Source organism: Microcaecilia unicolor, chromosome 12, assembly GCF_901765095.1.
Source record: "Microcaecilia unicolor chromosome 12, aMicUni1.1, whole genome shotgun sequence".
NCBI lineage: Eukaryota > Metazoa > Chordata > Amphibia > Gymnophiona > Siphonopidae > Microcaecilia > Microcaecilia unicolor.
Window position 1 is genome coordinate 105,253,589 of NC_044042.1, and position 26,996 is coordinate 105,280,584.

Consider the following 26,996-nt stretch of genomic DNA (forward strand, 5'->3'; position numbering starts at 1 on the left):
CCCACAGCCATGCTCCATTTTCACCCCAGACATCACACTGACTACTTCTTTCCTCTCCCCGACTCAGTATTGCATCCCATGGTAATTATTTATTTGTTTCTTCCCAGTAAGCCTACCTTCAAATTGGGGGATTGTCGAGGAAGTGTGCATTTCTAATTCCATTTTCTTCATCTATTGAGACTGCCTTGCCCTTCAAGCTTGCAGCTCTTCCCCTCCATCCACTCCCCCCTTTCTGTCCTTAGCCTAGACAGTGAGGCAGAGTAGCAGAAAGAAACAGAAAAGCTGCTGAACCAGCTCTGGGAATAAATGGCAGATTTTACTTTCAAGTCTATCTAGCACTTTTCATTAGCAAGACAAAGTCAACTGAACATATGGGCATAAAATTAACTTTATAAATAGACAGATTTTATATAGGCAATTAAAGTGAAGGATTTGCTTAACTACTAAGAAATAAATAATTAAAATTATTTTCTATTATGGGTTTACTCCAAAATGTTTTAGGGATAATTTTATAGTAACATAGTAAGTGACGGCAGAAAAAGACCTGTACGGTCCATCCAGCCTGCCCAACAAGATAAACTATGCTCTTTCCTACCTCCAATGTGTACAGCAAAGAGCTCCAGACAACCAGATTCCCACAAACAACTTCCCACAAATATTTGCTTATTTTAGCTGCCTGCGTTCTACTAAAGTCAAAGAAATTGTCGCACCAGGCTGATTAAATCCTAAATTGCTTCTGGGGACCTGACCCTGAATGGAACTCAATTTCCCAACCTAATCAAAATGTTTTTGGCCCCAGGGATAGCTCTCCATCACTCACTGTAGATCTGCTGGGCTTCAGGTGGCAGTGAAGACTGAAACAGACAGGTGAAAATGCAGTGTACAACCTAAACTGTCAGCCTGACTTGCTTCAGAAGAATTCTGGGAGAAACTAACCATTGTGCAGTGCAGAACTGAGGAAGCCATATTGACTGTTTCAGGCCTATAGAATCTCAAAAGCTCATAGCTGTCATCTTCTGGTCAGAGGCGTAGCCAGGTTTTGACATCAGGGGGAGCAGACTTTTCTAAAATAGGCACCAGTGCAATGATGAAGGACTGGGAGAGAGGGGAGGGGTTAAATCCTCATAGGCATATGCAGGCAGTGACTCAACTGTTTTGGGAGGCTAGGGTGCGGTTGGGGTGGGGCTAGTTTAAATCCTTAGGGTGGGGGCATATGCACCAGCTATTTCCCCCTAGTATCTCTATTACATACTTAGAGGGGCATAATCGAATGGAAACGCCTATCTCCATGGGCGTTTATCTCCGAGAACGGGTCCGTGAAGGGGCGGGCCGAACCGTATTTTCGAAAAAAATGGACGTTTTTGAGCTGGGCGTTTGTTTTTTTTTAGCGATAACGGAAACTAAAAACGCCCAGCTCAAAAACGTCCTAATCCGAGCCATTTGGTCGTGGGAGGGGCCACGATTCGTAGTACTCTCGCCCCCCTGATATGCCAGGACACCAACTGGGCACCCTAGGTCAGTGCGGTGGACTTCAGAAAAAGCTCCCACATGCATAGCTCCCTTACCACGGGTGCTGAGCTCCCAACCCCCCTCCCCCAAAACCCACTACCCACAAATATACAACACTACCATAGCTCTTAGGGGTGAAGGGGGCACCTACATGTGGGTACAGTGGGTTTTGGAGGCCTCCCATTTACCAGCACAAGTGAATGATATATACCACATTGGAAGAAAATGTAATGAAGGATGCTATATTGGAGAAACAGGCCAGATGCTTAAGACAAGATTCAATTTACATAGACATCACATGAACAATACTGGTGCCAGTAGGGTTCCCACGCCTGTTGGTCAACATTTTACAGGACCAGGACACTGTACCAGTGACTTCACAGTGAGAATCCTGAAAGGTAACTTTAAAACCATACAAGAACGTAAGACCTTTGAAGTCAGAATGATTGAATATTTTAACACCCAACAGAAAGGACTTAACAAGGATCTGGGGTTCCTAGCCCATTATAAACCATAAAGCTGTATGTCTCTGTTGATCACCCTCCCCTCACCTATCCACACCCACCCTGTTAGAATATCAATGATATGCTTTGATGTCCCCATGCATACTTCCTACCCACCCCCCTCCTGCCACCCTGTCAGACTGTCATAGTAATGCTTGAATGTTTTCACTTATATACACTGTCAGCTAGCACATTTGCTTATTTCCGATCTGACGAAGAAGGGCAACCTTCGAAAGCTAATCAAGAAATGTATTAAGTTATGTCCAATAAAAAAGGTATCATCTTATTTTCTTTTCCATGTTTTATTTTGTTTGATTTCTATAGATTCTGCATGGAATGTTGCTATTCCACTAGCAACATTCCATGTAGAAGTCGGCCCTTGCAGATCACCAATGTGGCCGCGCAGGCTTCTGCTTCTGTGAGTCTGACGTCCTGCACGTACGTGCAGGACGTCAGACTCACAGAAACAGAAGCCTGCGCAGCCTTCTACATGGAATGTTGCTAGTGGAATAGCAACATTCCATGTAGAATCTCAAATAGTAGCAACATTCCATGTAGAACCTCCAATAGTAGCAACAGAATCTCAATAGTAGCAACATTCCATGTAGAATTTCCAATAGCAGCAACATTCCACGTAGAATCTCCAATAGTAGCAACATTCCATGTAGAATCTCCAATGGTATCTATTTTACTGTCATAGTAATAATGCTTGAATGTTTTCACTTATATACACTGTCAGCACATTTGCTTATTTCCGATCTGACGAAGAAGGGCAACCTTCGAAAGCTAATCAAGAAATGTATTAAGTTATGTCCAATAAAAAAGGTATCATCTTATTTTCTTTTCCATGTTTTATTTTGTTTGATTTCTATAGATTCTGCATGGAATGTTGCTATTCCACTAGCAACATTCCATGTAGAAGTCGGCCCTTGCAGATCACCAATGTGGCCGCGCAGGCTTCTGCTTCTGTGAGTCTGACGTCCTGCACGTACGTGCAGGACGTCAGACTCACAGAAACAGAAGCCTGCGCAGCCTTCTACATGGAATGTTGCTAGTGGAATAGCAACATTCCATGTAGAACCTCCAATAGTAGCAACATTCCATGTAGAACCTCCAATAGTAGCAACAGAATCTCCAATAGCAGCAACATTCCACGTAGAATCTCCAATAGTAGCAACATTCCATGTAGAATCTCCAATGGTATCTATTTTACTGTCATAGTAATGCTTGAATGTTTTCACTTATATACACTGTCAGCTAGCACATTTGCTTATTTCCGATCTGAGGAAGAAGGGCAACCTTCGAAAGCTAATCAAGAAATGTATTAAGTTATGTCCAATAAAAAAGGTATCATCTTATTTTCTTTTCCATGTTTTATTTTGTTTGATTTCTATTGATAGCCTAATTTGTACAAACTACTTGTACATCTTTCTTAGCTTCCTGCATTCGTATTATCTTTTCCCTTTCGGTTCAAATGTTTTGCCTTTTTTTTGGTATGTTGAATTAATTCAGTCAACAATGATCATCATCGTAAAATGCATTCAGCCATCACAGGCAAATGAGGCCTGTAAGCGTGTCTCGCTGGCCAGCTGTACCCTTTAGGTTCATTGCAAAATCTCTCTAGAGTCCAACAGCTGCAAAACAAATACATTATTTCTGGAATTTAAAGCAGCAACACATTTTCTTTACAGACTTTCACAATGCTTTTTTTTTTTGGAATGTTCGTTCTATAGTTCAGACTTTTACCCTGCGTGGACGTGAGTATTGTAATTTGTTGTATTTAGGGCTTCCTGCTTCTAGACATTGTGCACTGCAAGGAGGAGTGGTGGAGTGACCTAATGGTTAGTGCAATAGGTTGCAGACCTGGGAGTGGAGGAGTGGCCTAGTGGTTAGAGTGGTGGACTTTGGTCCTGGGGAACTGGGTTCGATTCCCACCTCAGGCACAGGGAGCTCCTTGTGACTCTGGGCAAGTCACTTAACCCTCCATTGCCCCAGGTACAAATACGTACCTGTATATAATACGTAAGCCGCATTGAGCCTGCCATGAGTGGGAAAGCGCGGGGTACAAATGTAATAAAAACAAACAAACCTGGTTTAGTTCCCGCTGCTACCTAAACAGATCCTGAGGTTCAATTCCCTCTGCAGCTCCGTGTGACCCTGGCTGGGCAAGTCACTTAGGGGGTCTTTTACAAAGCAGCGGTAAGCCCAACACAGGTTTATCGCTCGCTAAAACAGAAGTACTGCCGGGTTACCACAGTAGCCCAGCGGTAGTTCCCATCCCCAGCATGCAACATTTCTGGCACTACAAAAATATTTTTATTTTTGTACTGCCGGTGTGTACCCGGTGGTAATCAGGCAGTGCCATGGGCTGCCTGGTTACCGCTGGGTTACCAAGGGAGCCTTTACTGCCACCTCAATGGGTGGCGGTAAGTCCTCCTCCCCCTGAAATGGGCATGCAGCGAGTGCGTCACTCGGAACACAGCCATTTCTTAAAAAAAAAAAAAGAAATCTGCCTTTTACCCAGTGCAGGCCCCCCCTTTTGCCGCAGCTTCATAAAAGGACCCCTTACCGGTCAATAAAATATATTATCTTCCTGTTTCAAAATTGTCAAGGAACGTCGAACATTGCTTATTTCTTTTGTCTTCGAACAGGATTTAAATTCCTTGATGAAAGTATACTTTAAAAATTCCTCACAAACTTTCTGTGGACAAAAGATTTGGGTATTTCCAGATGTTGTAAAGACTCAGTCTGCTGCCCCTCACTACCTTTCTACCCTCATCTCCCCTTACGTTCCCGCCCGAAACCTCCGTTCACAGGACAAATCCCTCCTCTCTGTACCCTTCTCCACCACCGCCAACTCCAGGCTCCGCTCATTCACCCTATGCTTGGAACAACCTTCCTGAGCCCATACGCCAAGCCCCCTCCCTGCCCAGCTTCAAGTCTCTGCTTAAAACCCACCTCTTCATTGCTGCGTTCAGCACCTTACTCTTACCGTTCAGTAAATCCAGACTGCCCCAATTTGACATAGTAACATAGTAACATAGTAGATGACGGCAGAAAAAGACCTGCATGGTCCATCCAGTCTGCCCAACAAGATAACTCATATTTGCTGCTTTTTGTGTATACCCTACTTTGATTTGTACCTATGCTCTCTTCAGGGCACAGACCGTATAAGTCTGCCCCGCACTATCCCCGCCTCCCAACCACCAGCCCCACCTCCCAACCACCGGCTCTGGCTCTGGCACAGGCACAGACCGTATAAGTCTGCCCAGCACTATCCTCACCTCCCCAGCCCTGCCTCCCAACCCCGGTTCTGGCACAGACCGTACAAGTCTGTCCAGCATTATCCCCGCCTCCCAACCACCAGTCCCGCTTCTCACCACTGGCTCTGGCACAGACCGTATAAGTCTGCCCAGCCCTATCCCCGCCTCCCAACCTCCAGCCCCGCCTCCCGATCTTGACTAAGCTCCTGAGGATCCATTCCTTCGGCACAGGATTCCTTTATGCTTATCCCACGCATGTTTGAATTCCGTTACTGTTTTCATTTCCACCACCTCCCGCGGGAGGGCATTCCAAGCATCCACCGTTCACTTGTCTTCTAGATTGTAAGCTCTTTGAGCAGGGACTGTCCCTCTATGTAAATTGTACAGCGCTGCGTAACCCTAGTAGCGCTTTAGAAATGTTAAGTAGTAGTAGTATGTTGTAAAGACTACTCAAGAACGACGTAAAGCCTTTTTGGCTTTCAGAGAGGAGATTAGGGCAATGGGAGCCTCATTTTTACTGGCTTATCCTTGTAAATGTTGCGTGAAATATCAGGGTAACAAATATGTTTTTTTCGATCCAAGTCATCTGCGATCATTTATAGAAGCTAAGAAAATTATCAAATAGACTGTATATTTATGACGGTGTTTAATATTGTCAGGTTAAGGTCAGGCCATTTGCTATGATTTTTGTTCAAGTTTCCTTAATATGCTCCTATTATGAGTTCTTCGCCCCCCCCCCCCCCCCCCCCTTTATATTGTGGTCTACGAAGGCATAAGAAAGCTTTATTGTTTTTCTTTTTCTTTGTTAAAATTAATATGCAAATGTATTATTTGCCAGTTTTCTGTTTTATAAGTGTAACTTGTAAATGAAAAATGTAAATAATAAATTTAAAAAAATTAAAAAGACCCCTTAGCCCTCCATTGCCCCAGGAACAATATAGTACTAGATTGTGAGCCCATTAGCGACAGTACCAATACCTGAAAAAGAAAATTGTAAACCACTTAGGTCTAGGTAGTATATAAATACTGAAAATAAATGTATTTAATTAATCAATTTATTTATTAATAAAACTTGCTAGACCACTATAACTGCCTTGGGCAGAGCAAAGCGGTGTACATACTAAAAGACAGGAAAGTGTGTATCACTCAAACCAAGAAAAAGAGGGCAAAGGAGGGATGGGTAAACTAGGAAAGGGAAAGACCGCTAATGCAAACCCAGAAACAGCTTGTCAGTCTGATTCACCAAAAGCCAACTTAAAGAGTCACGTTTTTATCGAGGACTTCAAAGTATTGCATGACGTCTCAGACCGAAGAGAGGAGGGAAGATTGTTCCAAGTGTTGGGAGCGAGAAAATAGAACGCTAGTGGAATCATAGTAAGCTTGCTTGGGGCCACGGAGAACTAGACGATGGTCATTCAAGGAGCGAAGAGTGCAAGGAGGAAATAAGGTATGATTAAGCATGCGAAATAATATGGAAGCCCCAGGTGGAAAGCATGAAAAGTCAGTGTTAGTTATTTTAAATTGAATTCTGTATGCAACTGGTAGCCAATGGTACTGTTTCAAAAGTGGTCTGAGCAGCTTGCGTGGCATAAAAGCCTACTTGCAAAGACTGCCGTTTTTTGTTTTTTAATGATGACTGTGGGAGACCAGCATATACTACAATACAGTAATCAAATCTGGAACTGAAGAATGCGAGAAGAAACGTATGAAAATGTTTGTGACTGAAAAGGTGTCGAACCATTCGAAGTTGATAAAAGAAGTTGTTAAATGTGCGATATGAGGTTTGAACGAAAGAGCAGAGTCCCAAATAATGCCTAGGTACCTGAAATTAGTGACCGGAGTGATTTTTTAACCTAATAGGGTAAGATCAGAAGACGGAGGAGTAACAGTCCCTGAAATCCAACAAGCGGTAGTCTTATCAGGGTTAAGGTCTTTCAACCAGAGGGCAACTGCATCTAAACAGGACTTAACTTTGGGAGAGGATGAAGCGCTTCAATAGGTAGGAAAGATCATGTCATCAGCATAATAACATGCTGAGATTTCCAACGACTGAATGAGTGTGGCAAGTGAACTGAGAAATAGGTTAAACAGAATAGGGGAAAGAATTGAACCTTGTGGAACACCACAGTGCAACCCTTTATCTTCCGAAGATCGAGACGCTGTGACCACTTGAAAAGAACGTTGAGATTAGATTGAAACCAATTTGGCACCACACTGGAAATACCAAGAGATGAAAGGTGAGAGAGCAACAGGGCATGATCAACAAGGTCAAAAGCTGCACTAAGATCAAGTGAAACAGCTAAAACAAACCATTATGTTGGCATAGGTAGCTGTGAATTTGTCTAAGTAATGCCATCATAATGGTTTCAGTACTATGGTGTGTTCTAAAACCCGATTGTCTAGGGGGACTAGGGGGCATTCGATGAAGTAGTAAATTTAAAATGAATCGGAGAAAACGTTTCTTCACTCAACGTGTAATTAAACTCTGGAATTTGTTGCCAGAGAATGTGGTAAAGGCGGTTAGTTAAACGGGGTTTAAAAAAGGTTTGGACGATTTCCTAAAGGAAAAGTCTATAGACTATTATTAAAATGGACTTGGGGAAACTCCACTGCTTATTTCTGGGATAAGCAGCATAAAATGTTTTGTACTTTTTTGGGATCTTGCCAGGTATTTGTGACCTGGATTGGTCACTATTGGAAACAGAATGCTGGGCTTGATGGACCTTTGGTCTGTCCCAGTATGGCAGTACTTACGTACTTATATACTTATGGTAGGTCTTAGACCTAAAACGGACACGCGCTAATTTTGATTTTGCCGCACATTCATTTTCGTCAAAAATTTTTTAAAAAGCCAGAAATAGTGGATTTCTCCCAAGTCCATTTACCTAGAGGTAAAGTCTCACGCGGTAACCGTGCAGTAATGACCTATGTTCATCAAATGCCACTTGGCGTGCGTCCGAAAGAAAAATAATTTTTCGGACGCGCGTATCGGGCAGGTGCCAAAATTGAAATTATCACAAGAGCCATGCGGTAGCCGGACGGTAACTCCATTTTGGTGCATGTTGGATGCACGTAGACGCTTACGCTGCTTAGTAAAAGGGCCCCTCTATGAGAAGCTCTCAGACTCAAAAAGAAGTGTGATAAGGATGCTGACAAAAACCCTCCCCAGAGCACTGGTTTTACACACCTCGCTATCCCACATCTCGTGGCAATTACTGGTTTACTCCTACATAATGCAGTTTAAAAAACTGCGTACTGCCTTTAATTATTTTCCACATATTTTACAATCTCCTTATCCTTTTCTACACATCCCCCTGATATAGTAGGCTGCTAGGATTGATATATATTTCCATATGTAATTTTTGTGTGGGTTTTTTTTTGTTTTGTAATATTACCTATCAGGTTTGTTTACTCCGTTTCACTTGTAAAACTTTGTGAAGCAAAATAAAAACCAGTGTGCGTCCAGTTTTGGCCTGAGACCTTACCGCCACCCACTGACTTAGCGGTAAGGTCTTATGCGCTACCCAGGCAGTAGGCATGCAGCGTGTGCCCACCGCCGTTTACCACCGGGTAAGTGCCACTCAGTAGAAAACAGAAAATATTTTCTGCCGCGTGTTTTTGGCACGCGTCAAATTCAGAATTACCACCCAGGGCGTGCGGATTTGGCAAATGCTGGATGCTCGTAGGTCCTTACACGCCTTAGTAAAAGGGTCCCTTAGTGCAGCTACATTATTAATTACCGCAGGAATACTGTGGGGCCCTTTTACGAGGCCTGCGGTAGTTTGTACACGTGAAATTGGCATGCATGGCTGGGGAAAAAATGCTTTTTTTTTTGGAGCAGTAAAGGCCTTGCACTAATATTAAAAGGCTATTTACTGCTTGAGCCCTTACCGTCACCCACTGACCTAGCGGTAAGGGCTCATTTGCCACTTGCGCTGTAATCATGCAGGGCACGCCAATGTGGCCTCACTGCCGATTACTGCCGGGAATGCCCCACGGTAGAAAATATAAAAATACTTTCTACCATGGGAAACAGCGCACGTCAACTTTGAAATTACCGCTGGGTGCCTACGCTACCCCAGCAGTAGTGTCGATTTGGCGCACGCTACCCACACGTTAGCCCTACCTCAGCTTGGTAAGAGACCTCTGTGTCAGCTCTTATTGCCACGAAAAGGGGTGGCAGTAAGAGGTCACATGTCCACACAGTAATGGCAACAACACATGGCCATTAATACAAAAAAAAAGGCAATTTTTATAGCTGCAGTATCAATGCCCTTAGCGTAGAGGAAAAAGCCGAGCCACTTTTTACCGCCGCTTAGTTAAAGACCCCTACGGTACTCAGCATATTCTGAAAACTGACCGCTTAGCTCTTAGTACATTAAGATGAAGAAAATGATATATTTAGGCAAAATAAACCACCATGACCGAAACCGTCTCCTAAAAACCTTTGTGATAGAAATGGACTTTTAAAGACGAATGAGAAATTTAATCCACTTCCAAGCTCAAAATGTTATCACACAGCTCAGTCATCTGGCTGAACCAACGTTAACGTCAGAGTCTGAGATTACTTCGAGCAGTCCTTGCTCGCTGCTGCAAGCTTCATAATTAATTCTTTGATGTTTTTAATAATATGCAGCATATCTGTGGAAAGCTATGATAAGTGGAACCAGAGTTGATGAATTTCAGATTAAAGCCTCATTCATTCCGGCCATCCATTTAATTCAAATTAGTTTCTATTATATTGGGAGACTATTGGAAGTGCACAGCAGTCAGAGGATGTCTCAGTGATGTTAATAAACTGTCAGACTGTACAGCTGTTTCCACAGTGTGCTCTATTTTGCAATAACTTTTCATTGGTACAAGAAGTGCCTTACTTCAGGATACACAGATCTACAGCGGGGACCCTTTAAAGAGGCAGCTGCACAATAAAATCTAACTTTTTAAAAAATATATCTTTATTGGGCTGATGAGATGAAATTTTTACTTACCTTGGATCAGTGGCGTAGCCAGAAGTCAATTTTTGGGTGGGCCAACAGGTTGGATGGGTGGGCACTAGACAGTGGTGTGCTGGTAAATGTTTAACAACAGGCTCTCTCCCCGGTTCACCTCTGCGCCCCCCCCCCCGCCCCCTGTCCACCTGTGCACCTCCCTTCAAAATTGCAGAGCTGGCTATAGACGGGGAGAGAGCCTGGGGGGTGGAGGAGGCAATGCATTACTCTCTCCAGGAAAAAAAACATTAAATGATCCCAGATTCCAATTTAATTCATGTTTAATGTGGGATAAAATGCCACAAATAAGTAAATAAATATAAACTTTTAATGTTGAGCACCTGATTCTCAAAGTGGACATATTCCAAACACTATAATGAAAATAAAATGATTTTTTTCTACCTTTGTTGTCTGGTGACTGTTTTTCTGATCATGCTGGCCCAGTATCCGATTCTGCTGCTATCTGTCCTCTTAACTCCGTTTCCAGGGCTTCCTTTCCATTTATTTCTTTACTTTCCTCCTTTCTTCTTCATTTCTTGCTCTATATCCATAAGTAAAAGCTGGGTCCTCTGCAGACTTGACTGTCTAGTGGATCCAGCTTCTGCCTATTTTCTTCATCCATGTGCAGTTTTTCTCCTCTCTTCCTTTTCCCTCATCTCATCTCCTTCCTCATTCTTCCATCCCCTCCATCCATGTCCAGCATTTCTTCTCTATCCCTTCCCTCTCTTCCATCCATGTTCAGCAACCCTCCTCTCCCCTTCCCTCCATCCAGCAACCCTCCTCTCCCCTTCTTCCACCATATCCAGCAAACCTCCTCTCCCCTTCTTCCACCATGTCCAGCAACCCTCCTCTCCCCTTCCCTCCATCCAGCAACCCTCCTCTCCCCTTCTTCCACCATATCCAGCAACCCTCCTCTCCCCTTCCCTCCATCCAGCAACCCTCCTTTCCCCTGCCCTCTCCTCTCCCCTTCTTCCACCATGTCCAGCAACCCTCCTCTCCCCTTCCCTCCATCCAGCAACCCTCCTCTCCCCTTCTTCCACCATGTCCAGCAACCCTCCTCTCCCCTTCCCTCCATCCAGCAACCCTCCTCTCCCCTTCTTCCACCATGTGCAGCAACCCTCCTCTCCCCTTCTTCCACCATGTCCAGCAACCCTCCTCTCCCCTTCCCTCCATCCAGCAACCCTCCTCTCCCCTTCTTCCACCATATCCAGCAACCCTCCTCTCCCCTTCTTCCACCATGTCCAGCAACCCTCCTCTCCCCTTCCCTCCATCCAGCAACCCTCCTCTCCCCTTCTTCCACCATATCCAGCAACCCTCCTCTCCCCTTCTTCCACCATGTCCAGCAACCCTCCTCTCCCCTTCCCTCCATCCAGCAACCCTCCTCTCCCCTGCCCTCTCCTCTTCTTCCACCATGTCCAGCAACCCTCCTCTTCCCTCCATCCAGCAACCCTCCTCTCCCCTTCTTCCACCATGTGCAGCAACCCTCCTCTCCCGTCTGCCCTGTTTCCTTCCTGCCCCCCCCCCCCGGCCGTACCTTTAAATATTATAGTTTTGCTGGAGTCGCGGGCAGCCGGCATTGAAGACATCGGCAGGCTTACACCGGTTCCAGCAGCCTTCCCTTCCCTCGTTGCAAGTCGGATGATGGCTCCGCCCTCGTAGAAACAGGAAATACGTCAGAAGAGGGCGGAGCCATCATCTGACTTGCAACGAGGGAAGGGAAGGCTGCTGGAACCGGCGTAAGCCTGCTGATGTCTTCAATGCCGGCTGCCCGACTCCAGCAAAACTGTAATATTTAAAGGTACGGCGGGGGGCGGGGCAGTGGCGGGCTGGGGAGGCAGATGCGGGATCGGAGCTCAGCCTGCTCCCTCCGCTCCGCTGCCTCCACTGCTGGGTGGGCCTGAACCAAAAATGGGTGGGCCTGGACCTACGCCCCTGCCTTGGATGGCATCTAGGGGTCCTTTTACTAAGCCACGGCAAAAAGTGGCCTGCAGCAGTGCGAGCGCCAGTTTTTGCTGTATCCTGGAAAAAGGGCCTTTGTTTTAAGAGGCCGGAAAGTCGACGTGTGGCAAAATAAAAACCAGCACGCGTCCATTTTCAGCCTGAGACCTTACAGCCACCCAGTGACTTAGCGGTAAGGTCTCCTGGACTACCCAGGCAGTAGGCGTGCAGCACGCTACGCTGCCCAGGGCATGCGGTAGCTGGGAGGTAATGCTGATTTGGTGCACAGTGGACGCACGTAGGCCCTTATGCGCCTTTGTAAAAGGGGCCCCTAATGCACATCTCTATTTTTGTCTTGTTATATCCCAAATTGTGGTGCCCATTTTTGATTACTACTACTACTTAACATCTCTAAAGAGCTACTAGGGTTACGCAGCGCTGTACAATTTAACATAGAGGGACAGTCCCTGCTCAAGGAGCTTACAATCTAAAAGACAAGTGTACAGACAAAGTGGGGCAGTCTAGATTTCCAAAAGGTTAGGTGCCGAAGGCAGTACTAATTGTCGACAGATTCATGCACAGTAGGAAAGTGTACATTAAAAATGTTATCTGAAGTGTGTTTTAGAACTTTTCACCAATTTTTGTTGATTTTTTTCAATTTATTTCACACTATTTTGTTAAATTAAAATGCTGAAATTTGATTAAGGGCTCCTTTTACAAAGCGGAGCTACCATTTAACATGCATTGAATGCAAAGAAGTGCATTCAATTCCCATGAGCTTCTTTGCATTCAGGTCACGCTAATCGGTAGCGCCGCTTTGTAGAGCCCTTAATCACTTGATATACCGCTTACAGCAGTTTACAAACAAAATCCATACAACAACATAAAACATTAAAAAAAAATCAATAACAAATAAAACAAGAAACAATATAATGAATCATATATTGAACCGGTTAGGCTGAATAGCGGCGAAGCCCCACCACAGCTCACATAGAGTTCCCCTGAAGACGCACAGCGCGAAACATGCCGAGCATGTAGGGAACCAGGGAACCAAAAACACCGACTCAAAGTGGGAACTCCAGTCCCGCACTTAAGGGAACCAAGGAATGATTTGATTTTAATTTCGCCCAGGACGGGGATCCCCACAGGACATTAACATCTACATAGTTGAACAGCACAGACTCTGTAACGAAGCTAAGTAGCAATACTTGATATAAAGATATTATGTATTAACAACAATGAGATAGGAAGGAAGGAGGTGTGCAATGATGTTTATTTGAGGGTTTCGCAGTGAATACTGCACGCGAGTCCTGTGGACGATACCCCCTCCACTGAGCACAGCATATTTAAAAATAAGAAAAAATTAGTTTTGCACAGCACATTGGGAATAGGTATAATTGGGTTTTAAATGAAAAGGAAAAAGGTTTCTCATTATAAATCTTAGAGTTAAAATTTAATGCCAAGAAGTGTAGAGTCATGCACTTGGGGTGCAGAAACCCGAAAGAGAGATACCGAATAGGAGGGGAGAGATTAGTAAGCTCGACTCAGGAGAAAGACCTTGGGGTGTTGGTGTCTGAGGATCTAAAGGTAAAGAAACAATGCGACAAGGTGACGGCCGTTGCCAGAAGGATGCTAGGCTGCATAAAGAGGGGCGTAACCAGCAGAAGAAAAGAAGTGTTGATGCCCCTCTACAAGTCGTTGGTAAAGCCCCACTTGGAGTATTGTGTTCAGTTTTGGAGGCCGTATCTTGCTAAAGACGTAAATAGACTGGAAGTGGTGCAAAGAAAAGCTACAAAAATGGTATGGGATTTGCGTTGCAAACCGTACAAGGAGAGACTTGCCGACTGAACATGTATACCTTAGAGGAAAGGAGAAACAGGGGTGATTTGATACAGACGTTCAAATATTTGAAAGGTATTAATCCACAAACGAATGTTTTCTGGAGATGGGAAGGCGGTAGAACGAGAGGACATGAAATGAGATTGAAGGGAGGCAGACTCAGGACTAATGTCAGGAAGTATTTTTTCATGGAGAGGGTGGTGGATATGAAAATGGTAATGGAATTCAAACATGCGTGGGATAAACACAAAGGAATCCTGTTTAGAAGGAATGGTTCCACGGAATCTTAGCAGAGATTGGGTGGCGACACTGGTAACTGGGAAACAATCCACAGCATCAAAATCTGCTGAATAATGTAGCAGTACAAACACCAAGGCAAATCCCCTCTCTCAGTTTCTGTGAAGATCATATAGTAGGGATATGAGGACCGTTTCTGTTCCATAACTGGGTCTGAATCCAGGCTGACATGGATCTAGCTAGTTTCTCTCTTCTAGCCAATCACTGAGTTGAACATAGACTGTTTGTTCTACAAGTTTCCCTAGAAATGGGATGTTGGCTACTGACCAGTGAAGAGTTTGTCAAGTTTGTCATGACAGAAATAACCAATAAAATCAACGATTGCCTGAACATCATGGACTCCTGGGCAAACTCATAAACTGAATGCTGAAAAAAACACATTGCCTTATCCTCTCCTCTCAACATAACAAGTACAAACCCACAACCATAAATACTCCAGGACATACCTTCCCTACCTCAGACAGTTTGAAAATACTCAGCGTCACACTTGACCACAACCTTACTCTTGAGAGCCAAGTAAACTCTGTAACAAAGAAAATGTTCTATTCAATGTGGAAGCTTTCTTCCTAAGAGCAACCTTTCAATATATAATACAATCAAGCCATGCAGATTATTGCAACGGAATCTACGCGGGTTGCAAAGAACAACTCATTAAAAAACTCTAGACCGCCCAAAATACAGCAGCCAGGCTGATATTCAGCAAAATGCGCTTCAAAAGTGCAAAACCCCTTCAAGAAAAGTTGCATTGGCTCCCAATCAAAGAACGAATCACCTTCAAAATCTGCACCTTAGTCCACAAAATCATATACGGTGTAGTCACATGATACATGACAGACCTTATAGATCTGCCAATAAAAACAAAGTCAGATCGTCAAGATCCTATCTAAACCTACACTACCCAAATTGCAAGGGACTGAAATACGAAACAATTTATGCATCCGGCGTCTCCTACATAAGCGCAAAACTATGGAATGGTCTCCCAAAAGCTATGAAAACAATCCACGACCACCTGAACTTCAGGAAATCACTAAAAACCAACCTCTTCAAAACGGCCTACCCCAACGACCCCACGTAAACCTCTTCACCCAGCAACAAGTACATACGTATTGCCAAACTGGGAAAGACCAGCATGACTATAATCGTACTGGACAACACGCAATCTTCATCCCTTCTGACCCTCCACTTATACCTCATACGATCACTATACAACCTTGTATTTGTTATCAACCGACTTGGCAAACGCCTTTGACGCTACTATGTAAGCCACATTGAGCCGGAAAATAGGTGGGAAAATGTGGGGTACAAATGCAACAAATACATAAAATAAATGGTCAATGTTGTTTTTCTTTAGCAAAGGGCGAACTACTGCCTTTTTTAATGCTGTTGGAAAGAGGTGCTCACAATTTTAGTGGCACCATGAGGCCCATACTTGCCTACTGCACTATCTTTGATGGGCAGGGGTCAAGGGAGCAGGTAGTTGGTTGAAGGTCTCTTAGGATTTTGTCAAGGCTCTCTGTTATTGGGTTAAAAGTGTCCCATATGCCTCTGTAAGAAGGGGGCGAGTTTGTGCATGCCTGGTTAACTGATTGGGTGGGACTCCTTGTAAATCCTGGAAGACTTAACTTTGTTAGCAAAGAATACAGCAAAATCATTGCAGTTCAGTTTTGACTGGGCAGGCTGGTTCTGTTGTAGCAGTAGGCTGTTTATTATACTGAACAGCTGCTTGGTTGAACTGGCAGCCTGTGCAATGCATTGATGGAAATATTGTTTTTTGGTTGCTGTTAAGACTTGGCGATACTTTGTTATGTGCTTCCTATAGTTTAGGCTGTCTTCTTCCAGGCGAGATTTCCGCCATCTCCTTTCTAGTTTCCATCCCTCATGTTTAAGGATCCGAAGTTTTGGAGAAAACCAAGCTGAGCATTTGTGAGTGGGGCATAGGACCTTTTTTATTGGTGCCATTTTCTCTAAGGTCTTGGCTAAGTGTGTATTCCAAATATCAACCTGTTCGGACACTGTAGTTGTCTTTTCGTCCACATGTGAATAGTCCAAGGTCTGTAGGAAGTTCTCAGCAGGCATCTTTTTCTTGTCTTTGATCTCCTTCCAAACTCTGGGAGGTGCCATTTGTTTCAGGTGGTCACTTAGGGAAAATTTAGTTAGAAAATTGTCTGATAGGGGTGTTATTTTATTACTGCTATCCCAGAATTCTGGGATGTCAACCCCTATGTAGAATATCAAATCAGTATGTGACCCTTTTTGTGGGTCAGAGAACTGATCACCTGTGTGAATCCTAGTTCTGTCATTGTGAATCAAGTGAGCCGTTGTATTCCGAGCTGACTGAAGTTGACACAGCACCTCTGATTTACAGTCAACATACACAATATTACAGTAGTCAATGTAGGATAGAATTAATATTTGAACTACCAAACGGAAAGTCTCAGGAGCAAAACAGTTACGAATTTTGCACAACTATGATAGATTGAACATGTAGGTCAAACATCAGATGATTATCAATAATTACCCCCAATACTTTCATGCTCTTATCAATCGTATACCTAGTTGACTCAATCATTACATGGTAATAACATGATTTGAATTCCAGGAAGGCTGGTGACTTACCTAGTTTTACTGGCAGCTTCCCTTGGTAGAGCCGTTTCAAGCATTTCTGATGGGACTTGCCTTTGTAGTGGATCTCAGCCTGGGCAGTGGAGTTTAGCTGGATGTTACACACCTCGCAAAGGGTGAATGATTGGTGGATTTTGTCATTTTTTGCATTCTGGTCTTCTAAAGTCAGCTGGCAATCTGAGTAGGTGTTTCCACAATCCAGTTTTCTAAGTCTATTATCTGGGAGATGGGAAGGATTCAGCGGCCGTTTCATACCTACCAATATTTAAAAAAAAGGATGATAAGGAAAATATAAGAATAGCCATACTGGGTCAGATTGAAGGTCCATCTAGCCCAGTATCCTGCTTCCAACAGTGGCCAATGTATGTCAGAAGTACCAGGCAGAAGCCCAATTAGTAGCAACATTCCAGAATCCCAAACAATAACAAAATGCCGGAATCCCAAAGAGTAGCAACATTCCAGAATCCCAAACAACAACAAGATTCCAGAATCCCAAATAGTAGCAACATTCCATACAACCAATCCCGGGTCAAGCAGTGGCTTCCCCATGTCTAACTCAATAGCAGACTATGGACTTTTCCTCCAAACCTTTTTTTGAAACCCAGATACACTAACCTCTGTTACTACATCTTCTGGCAACGAGTTCCACAGCTTAACTATTCCTTGAGTGAAAAAATATTTCCGACAATTTGTTTTAAAAGAATTACTTAAGAGTGTGAGACCACTGGGGGCAGAGAAAGTACCTGTATATAATATGCAAAATGCTTTGGCTGTATCACAGAAAGGTGAAATATCAAATGCATTACCCTTACCATGTAAGGAGGAGTAGCCTAGTGGTTAGTGCAGTGGACTCTGATCCTGGGGAACTGAGTTCAATTCTCACTGCAGCTCCTTGTGACTCTGGGCAAGTAAGGAAAGTAAATAAAAGCAAGAGAAAAAGGAAACCGATATGGTTCTCCAAGTGGTTGAGAAAATAAAGGCTAAAGAGTTGGCGTTCCAGAAATATAGAAAAACTCAAGAAAAGGAACACAAGGAGGAATACCGGATGAAATTGAAAGAAGCCAAGAGAGAGATACGTCTGGCGAAAGCGCAAGCGGAAGAACAAATGGCTAGAAATGTAAGGAGGGGTGGCAAAAATTTCTTCAGGTATATTAGTGAAAGGAGGAAGACTAAAAAGGGAATTGTGAGACTGAAAGATGCTGCGAACCGCTATGTAGATAATGATGAAGAAAAAGCAAATTTGCTAAATACATACTTTTGTTCTCCACAGAAGAAAATCCTGGAGAAGAACCGCGATGGACTAGAAAAAGTACAAATGAGAATGAAGTGGATAGAGCACCGTTCATGGAAGAGAGTGTGTATCAACAACTTGAAAAGCTAAAGGTGGACAAAGCCATGGGACCGGACGGGATCCACCCCAGGATATTGAGGGAGCTCAGAGAGGTTTTGGCGGGTCCTCTTAAAGATTTGTTTAATATATCCTTGCAGACAGGAGAGGTTCCAAGGGATTGGAGAATGGCGGATGTGGTCCCTCTTCACAAAAGTGTTGATAGGGAAGAAGCTGGAAACTACAGGCCGTTAAGCCTAACTTCGGTTATTGGAAAAGTAATGGAAGCGATGCTGAAGGAAAGGATAGTGAATTTCCTGGAAGCCAATAAGTTGCAAGATCTGAGACAACATGGTTTTACCAAAGGGAAATCGTGCCTAACAAATCTCATTGAGTTCTTTGATTGGGTGACAGGAGAATTGAATCAGGGACAAGCTATGGACGTAATCTACTTAGATTTCAGCAAAGCTTTTGACAAGGTTCCCCACAGGAGGCTCTTAAATAAACTGGATGGGCTGAAGATAGGACCCGAAGTGGTGAACTGGATTAGGAACTGGTTGACAGACAGACACCAGAAAGTGGTGGTGAATGGAATACGCTCGGAGGAGGGAAAGGTGAGTAGTGGAGTGCCTCAAGGATCGGTGCTGGGGCCGATTCTGTTCAATGTATTTGTGAGTGACATTGCCGAAGGGTTAGAAGGTAAAGTTTGCCTATTTGCGGATGATACTAAGATTTGCAACAGAGTGGACACCCGGGAGGGAGTGGAAAGCATGAAAAAGGATCTGAGGAAGCTAGAAGAATGGTCTAAGGTTTGACAATTAAAATTCAATGTGAAGAAATGCAAAGTGATGTACTTAGGGAGTACTTAGGGAGTAGAAACCCTAAGTATTTTTTCACGGAGAGAGTAGTGGATGCTTGGAATGCCCTCCCGCGGGAGGTGGTGGAAATGAAAACGGTAACGGAATTCAAACATGCGTGGGATATGCATAAAGGAATCCTGTGCAGTAGGAATGGATCCTCAGAAGCTTAGCCGAAATTGGGTGGCGGAGCAGGTGGGGGAAGAGGGGTTGGTGGTTGGGAGGCGAGGATAGTGGAGGGCAGATTTATACGGTCTGTGCCAGAGCCGGTGATGGGAGGCGGGACTGGTGGTTGGGAGGCGGGAAATACTGCTGGGCAGAATTATACGGTCTGTGCCAGAGCCGGTGGTGGGAGGCGGGGCTGGTGGTTGGGAGGTGGGGATAGTGCTGGGCAGACTTACACGGTCTGTGTCCTGAAGAGCACAGGTACAAATCAAAGTAGGGTATATACAAAAAGTAGCAAATGTGAGTTATCTTGTTGGGCAGACTGGATAGACCGTGCAGGTCTTTTTCTACTGTCATCTACTATGTTACTATTAAAACGTTTTGGTGATGACCATACAAAAACAAAACAGTACAATAATGTGACACTTAACATTACAATCACAGAAAATGCTGATGCATAAAGAATATGCAAACAAATAAAAAAATACATAAAGTTAATCCATTAAAACCAGGTGAAATTGTGAACAATGAAAGGAACATCAAACTTATAATGTGATTTATAGATTTAAAATTATATTGAAAACATTGAATTGTAGTGGTACCTCTACTACTACTACTACTTAACATTTCTAGAGCGCTACTAGGGTTACGCAGCGCTGTACAATTTAACAAAGAGAGACAGTCCCTGCTCAAAGAGCTTACAATCTAATAGACAAGTGAACGGTCGGTCCGATAGGGGCAGTCAAATTGGGGCAGTCTGGATTCACTGAACGGTAAGGGTTAGGTGCCGAACGCAGCATTGAAGAGGTGGGCTTTAAGCAAAGACTTGAAGATGGGCAGGGAGGGGGCTTGGCGTAAGGGTTCAGGAAGGTTGTTCCAAGCATAGGGTGAGGCGAGGCAGAATGAGCGGAGCCTGGAGTTGGCGGTGGTGGAGAAGGGTACTGAGAGGAGGGATTTATCCTGTGAACGGAGGTTACGGGCGGGAACGTAAGGGGAGATGAGGGTAGAGAGGTAGTGAGGGGCAGCAGACTGAGTGCATTTGTAGGTAAGAAGGAGAAGCTTGAATTGAATGCGGTATCTGATCGGAAGCCAGTGAAGTGACCTGAGGAGAGGGGTGATATGAGTATATCGGTTCTGGCGGAATATGAGACGTGCAGCAGAGTTCTGAACAGACTGAAGGGGGGATAGATGGCTAAGTGGGAGGCCGGTGAGGAGTAAGTTGCAGTAGTCCAGGCGAGAGGTAATGAGAGCGTGGACGAGAGTTCGGGTGGTGTGTTCAGAGAGGAAAGGGCGAATTTTGCTGATGTTAAAGAGGAAGAAGCGACAGGTCTTGGCTATCTGCTGGATATGCGCAGAGAAGGAAAGAGAGGAGTCAAAGATGACTCCGAGGTTGCGGGCAGATGAGACGGGGAGGATGAGGGTGTTATCAACTGAGATAGAAAGTGGAGGAAGAGGAGAAGTGGGTTTTGGTGGAAAGACGATAAGCTCGGTCTTGGACATGTTCAGTTTCAGGTGGCGGTTGGACATCCAGGCAGCAATGTCATCTACTATGTTACTATTAAAACGTTTTGGTGATGACCATACAAAAACAAAACAGTACAATAATGTGACACTTAACATTACAATCACAGAAAATGCTGATGCATAAAGAATATGCAAACAAATAAAAAAATACATAAAGTTAATCCATTAAAACCAGGTGAAATTGTGAACAATGAAAGGAACATCAAACTTATAATGTGATTTATAGATTTAAAATTATATTGAAAACATTGAATTGTAGTGGTACCTCTAATGTTAGAACATATTGCTTAACAACAGGAAAAGCCTAAAGCAAGAACCTGGCTGTAAAATCCTTTGGTTATCTGAATGAAATATAACGAATGAGTGCATTTTGTCTAGCAAAAAAGGTGCCGGTACTCAAATGCCAGGCCACCCTTCATTGAGGGACCCACCGTACAATAGCCAGGACCCCTGCAACCAGTCGTAGAATCTATGACAAGGCAGAATTTGCATGTCGAACCTGAGCTCTTTCATTAAAATACGAGAACCATGGGTCAAGTTTAGCAGACAGTGGAAAAGGTGCCGGTACTCAGTACCCCCAAGTACCCCCTCAAAAAAAGCCCTGCATTTATATATCATAACATATGAACTGTATTAGAACAACATTAAAATAAAATTAAGTAAAATTAAAATAGCGATACCGAAGTCGGTGTATCTTGCTGATTAAACTGCATCATCAACAGAGAGTATTTACATGACTGAGTAAAGAAGATACGCATCTAATTTAAACGGTGTTTGTGAGATCTAAAAATGAAAAAAAAAAAAAAACCCGAGACTGTGTAAATTAGTCAGGTGATTCGAAATGATTGAAATATATGCTTTTTTTTTTTTTTAAAAGGGAGGGTTTTTTTACTGGAAACGTTAGCGATGTAAAAAGCATTTAAGTGCTGTGCTGTGATAGGTTTGAGGAATGCTTACGTCATTTTTGAAAAACGGTGCCAAAAAAAACGGTGCCTCTGAATGTAACATACTATCATAGTAACATAGTAAATGACAGCAGAAAAAGACCTGCATGGTCCATCCAGTCTGCCCAACAAGACAAACTCATATGTGCTACTTTTTGTGTATCTTACCTTGATTTGTATCTGTCTTTTTCAGGGCACAGACCGTAGAAGTCTGCCCAGCACTATCCTCGCCTCCCAACCACCAGTCCCGCTTCCCACCACCGGCTCTGGCACAGACCGTATAAGTCTGCCCAGCTCTATCCTCGCCTCCCAACCACCAGTCCCGCTTCCCACCACCGGCTCTGGCACAGACCGTATAAGTCTGTCCAGCACTATCCCCTCCTCCCAACCACCAGTCCCGCTTCCCACCACCGGCTCTGGCACAGACCGTATAAGTCTGCCCAGCTCTATCCTCGCCTCCCAACCACCAGTCCCGCTTCCCACCACCGGCTCTGGCACAGACCGTATAAGTCTGCCCAGCTCTATCCTCGCCTCCCAACCACCAGTCCCGCTTCCCACCACCGGCTCTGGCACAGACCGTATAAGTCTGCCCAGCTCTATCCTCGCCTCCCAACCACCAGTCCCGCTTCCCACCACCGGCTCTGGCACAGACCGTATAAGTCTGTCCAGCACTATCCCCTCCTCCCAACCACCAGCCCCGCCTCCCACCACCGGCTCTGGCACAGACCGTATAAGTCTGTCCAGCACTATCCCCTCCTCCCAACTACCAGACCCGCCTCCCACCACCGGCTCTGGCACAGATCGTATAAGTCTGTCCAGCACTATCCCCTCCTCCCAACCACCAGCCCCGCCTCCCACCACTGGCTCTGGCACAGACCGTATAAGTCTGCCCAGCACTATCCCCACCTCCCAACCACCAGACCCGCCTCCCACCACCGGCTCTGGCACAGACCGTATAAGTCTGTCCAGCACTATCCCATCCTCCCAACCACCAGCCCCGCCTCCCACCACGGGCTCTGGCACAGACCGTATAAGTCTGCCCAGCACTATCCCCTCCTCCCAACCACCAGACCCGCCTCCCACCACCGGCTCTGGCACAGATCGTATAAGTTTGTCCAGCACTATCCCCGCCTCCCAACCACCAGCCCCGCTTCCCACCACCGGCTCTGGCACAGACCGTATAAGTCTGCCCAGCTCTATCCTCGCCTCCCAACCACCAGTCCCGCTTCCCACCACCGGCTCTGGCACAGACCGTATAAGTCTGTCCAGCACTATCCCCTCCTCCCAACCACCAGCCCCGCCTCCCACCACTGGCTCTGGCACAGACCGTATAAGTCTGTCCAGCACTATCCCCTCCTCCCAACTACCAGTCCCGCTTCCCACCACCGGCTCTGGCACAGATCGTATAAGTCTGTCCAGCACTATCCCCTCCTCCCAACCACCAGCCCCGCCTCCCACCACTGGCTCTGGCACAGACCGTATAAGTCTGTCCAGCACTATCCCCTTCTCCCAACCACCAGCCCCGCCTCCCACCACGGGCTCTGGCACAGACCGTATAAGTCTGCCCAGCACTATCCCCTCCTCCCAACCACCAGACCCGCCTCCCACCACCGGCTCTGGCACAGATCGTATAAGTTTGTCCAGCACTATCCCCGCCTCCCAACCACCAGCCCCGCTTCCCACCACCGGCTCTGGCACAGACCGTATAAGTCTGCCCAGCTCTATCCTCGCCTCCCAACCACCAGTCCCGCTTCCCACCACCGGCTCTGGCACAGACCGTATAAGTCTGCCCAGCTCTATCCTCGCCTCCCAACCACCAGTCCCACTTCCCACCACCGGCTCTGGCACAGACCGTATAAGTCTGTCCAGCACTATCCCCTCCTCCCAACCACCAGCCCCGCCTCCCACCACTGGCTCTGGCACAGACCGTATAAGTCTGTCCAGCACTATCCCCTCCTCCCAACCACCAGCCCCGCCTCCCACCACGGGCTCTGGCACAGACCGTATAAGTCTGTCCAGCACTATCCCCTCCTCCCAACCACCAGACCCGCCTCCCACCACCGGCTCTGGCACAGATCGTATAAGTTTGTCCAGCACTATCCTCGCCTCCCAACCACCAGACCCGCCTCCCACCACCGGCTCTGGCACAGACCGTATAAGTCTGCCCAGCACTATCCTCGCCTCCCACCTCCGGCTGGCTCTCCCACCCAATCTCGGCTAAGCTCCTTAGGATCCATTCCTTCTGAACAGGATTCCTTTATGTTTATCCCACGCGTGTTTGAATTCTGTTACCGTTTTCATTTCCACCACCTCCCGCGGGAGGGCATTCCAAGCATCCACTACTCTCTCCGTGAAAAAATACTTCCTGACATTTTTCTTGAGTCTGCCCCCCTACTATCAATGTGGATGCTTAAAAAAATAAATAATACAAAAAATACATTGCTAAGAGAATTTATTGCTAGTATATAAAAATGAAAATACTGATAAGAAGTGGTGTATGTTTTGTGCCAATATATTGCTAGTGCATAAGATTGTGAGTGAACATGTGGTGACGAGCATACCAAAGTAATGGCGAGTGACGGTGAAAATCCATATGGATTTGTTTGAAACAAAATGAATAAAGACAAACTACCAGTGCTGTTAAAAGAAAGAGAATGTAATCTCAAGGTCTCATAACATTTGTGAAAATCCAACATCTAGAAATTAACAGAATCCAGAAGAACTAGCTCTGCTTACGTTGTCCAACTAAAAACATATTAAATCACGTATCACCTCCAACCCTCCCCCCTTCCCCTCCCAAATGTGTCAGTTTTTGACTGATTAAGGTTATCAATAGAAATCAAACAAAATAAAACATGGAAAAGAAAATAAGATGATACCTTTTTTATTGGACAGAACTTAATACATTTCTTGATTAGCTTTCGAAGGTTGCCCTTCTTCCTCAGATCGGAAATAAGCAAATGTGCTAGCTGACAGTGTATATAAGTGAAACATTCAAGCATTACTATGACAGTCTGACAGGGTGGGAGGATGGGGGTGGGTAGGAGGTATGCATGGGGACATCAAAGCATATCATTGATATTCTAACAGGATGGGTGTGGATAGGTGAGGGGAGGGTGATCAACAGAGACATACAGCTTTATGGTTTATAATGGGCTAGGAACCCCAGATCCTTGTTAAGTCCTTTCTGTTGGGTGTTAAAATGCTTGAATGTTTTCACTTATATACACTGTCAGCTAGAACATTTGCTTATTTCCGATCTGACGAAGAAGGGCAACCTTCGAAAGCTAATCAAGAAATGTATTAAGTTATGTCCAATAAAAAAGGTATCATCTTATTTTCTTTTCCATGTTTTATTTTGTTTGATTTCTATTGATAACCTTAAGAGTGGACTAACACGGCTACCACACTCCTTGACTGAATTAAGTAATTACCCTTTGCTTGTTTTTGTTTGCTGTGTGTTATGTATGTGTTCTATTACAACAGATGCATATTTCATTAATGTATACATATGTGAGTTTTACGCTAATTTATGTATTGTATTTTGGAAATTTAATAAAATTTTAAACTTTTTTTTTGAGAAAATTTCCCCAAGACTGGAACAAATTGAACAATCAATAAAAAAATTGGAGGACACTCAATTTTTGCCCCTAAAAGACATATCCAGTCTAAGAATTAAATCGGAAAATCTAGAGAACCACGCCAGGAATTTAAATTTGCGTTTTATCAATTTTCCATGTGTTCCGATGGTAAAACCTGGCGATATGTTGAAGAGATATTTGAGGGAGAATTTATCTATACCAGAAACTAACTTACCACCGTTTTCAAAGGTTTTCTATCTTCCTCAAAAACCTTTAGATCAAAATGTACGACAAATATCGGACATTTCTGCTCTCTTGGAAACTTCGGATACCCAACAGGCCACACCAGCAACCTTGGTTGCTACAGTGGCCTTACTACCTGACAAGCAATGGCTCTTCGAGATCTTTTTCAGACATCGGGAGAAGCCATTTCTTGGTTTTCGGATTTCCTTGTTTCCGTTTTTTTCTAGGGAGACCCAGAAAAGAAGGAAACAATTTCTCATAATGAAAACACCAGTTATTCAAGTTGGGGGTACCTTTTTTTGAGATACCGCTGCAAGTGTATTATTAAGCTTGAAAATGTAAAATATACTTTCACGGACCCGCTTCAGCTCTCCAAACTAATCGCTTCTAAGACACCAACTGGACCGAAATGAGATTATCGCCATAATCCTGTGCGTTTAGCTATTTCCTTATTGATTTCCCGATACTGATTCCTCTGGAATCCTTAATTGTAGGACTTGAGTGAAATTTGTAATACCTTTGGTATATTTTGATTTTTCCTTATTTCTATGAATTGAGGTATATGTTTCACTTTCTTTCAAGATGTCATGCTTGAAAATATATTGTAAAAACAATTTATAAATAAAAAAAAACTAAAAAAAATAAGAGAATTTAAACAAGATTGAGTAAAGAAGATGTACATCTAAAACTAAATGGCGTTTGTGAGGCCTAAAAATAAAAAAACGAGACTGTATAAATTAATCAGGTAATTAGGGATGATTGAATTGTATGCTTTTTAAAAAAAAAAAAAAGAGGTTGGTTTTTTTTTTTACTGAAAACTTGAGCGATGTAAAAAGCATTTAAGTGCTGTGCTGTGATAGGTTTGAGAAGTGCTTGCGTCATATTTTTTTGAAAAGTGGCGCCAAAAAAACGGTGTTTCTAAGTGTAACGTGCTTTCAATGTGGTCACTCAGAAAAGTGAATACCACAAAAAATCCATTGTTTAAAGAACTTATTGCAAGTCTGTGAAAACGAAATTACTGATGAAGGCGGTGTGTGTGTTGTGTGCCAATATATTGCTAGGGCATAAGATTGTGAGTGAACACCTTGTAACAAACGTGCCAAAGTAATGGCATTGCATAAAGCTAGTGAAGGTGAAAAATCCATACTAAGAGGTTTTGAACAAAGTTAATGAAACATGGAAAAGAAAATAAGATGATACCTTTTTTATTGGACATAACTTAATACATTTCTTGATTAGCTTTCGAAGGTTGCCCTTCTTCGCCAACCCATTATAAACCATAAAGCTGTATGTCTCTGTTGATCACCCCAACCCTCACCTATCCACACTCATCCTGTTAGAATATCAATGAAATGCTTTGATGTCCCCATGCATACCTCCGACCCACCCCCATCCT

General features: G+C 44.3%; 1 protein-coding gene across 3 annotated transcripts in view; it reads right to left on the reverse strand.

Annotated features, from left to right (window-relative positions):
• Nucleotides 1-26,996, reverse strand: part of LOC115482191 (zinc finger protein 385C-like) — a 138,709-nt gene that overhangs the window by 91,232 nt on the left and 20,481 nt on the right. For all 3 annotated transcript variants that reach the window (XM_030221792.1, XM_030221793.1, XM_030221791.1), the window contains exon 2: nt 16,954-17,214. In XM_030221792.1, coding sequence (XP_030077652.1) covers nt 16,954-17,212 — 259 coding nt within the window. In that variant the 5' untranslated portion in view covers nt 17,213-17,214. The remainder of the gene's footprint in view (nt 1-16,953; nt 17,215-26,996) is intronic.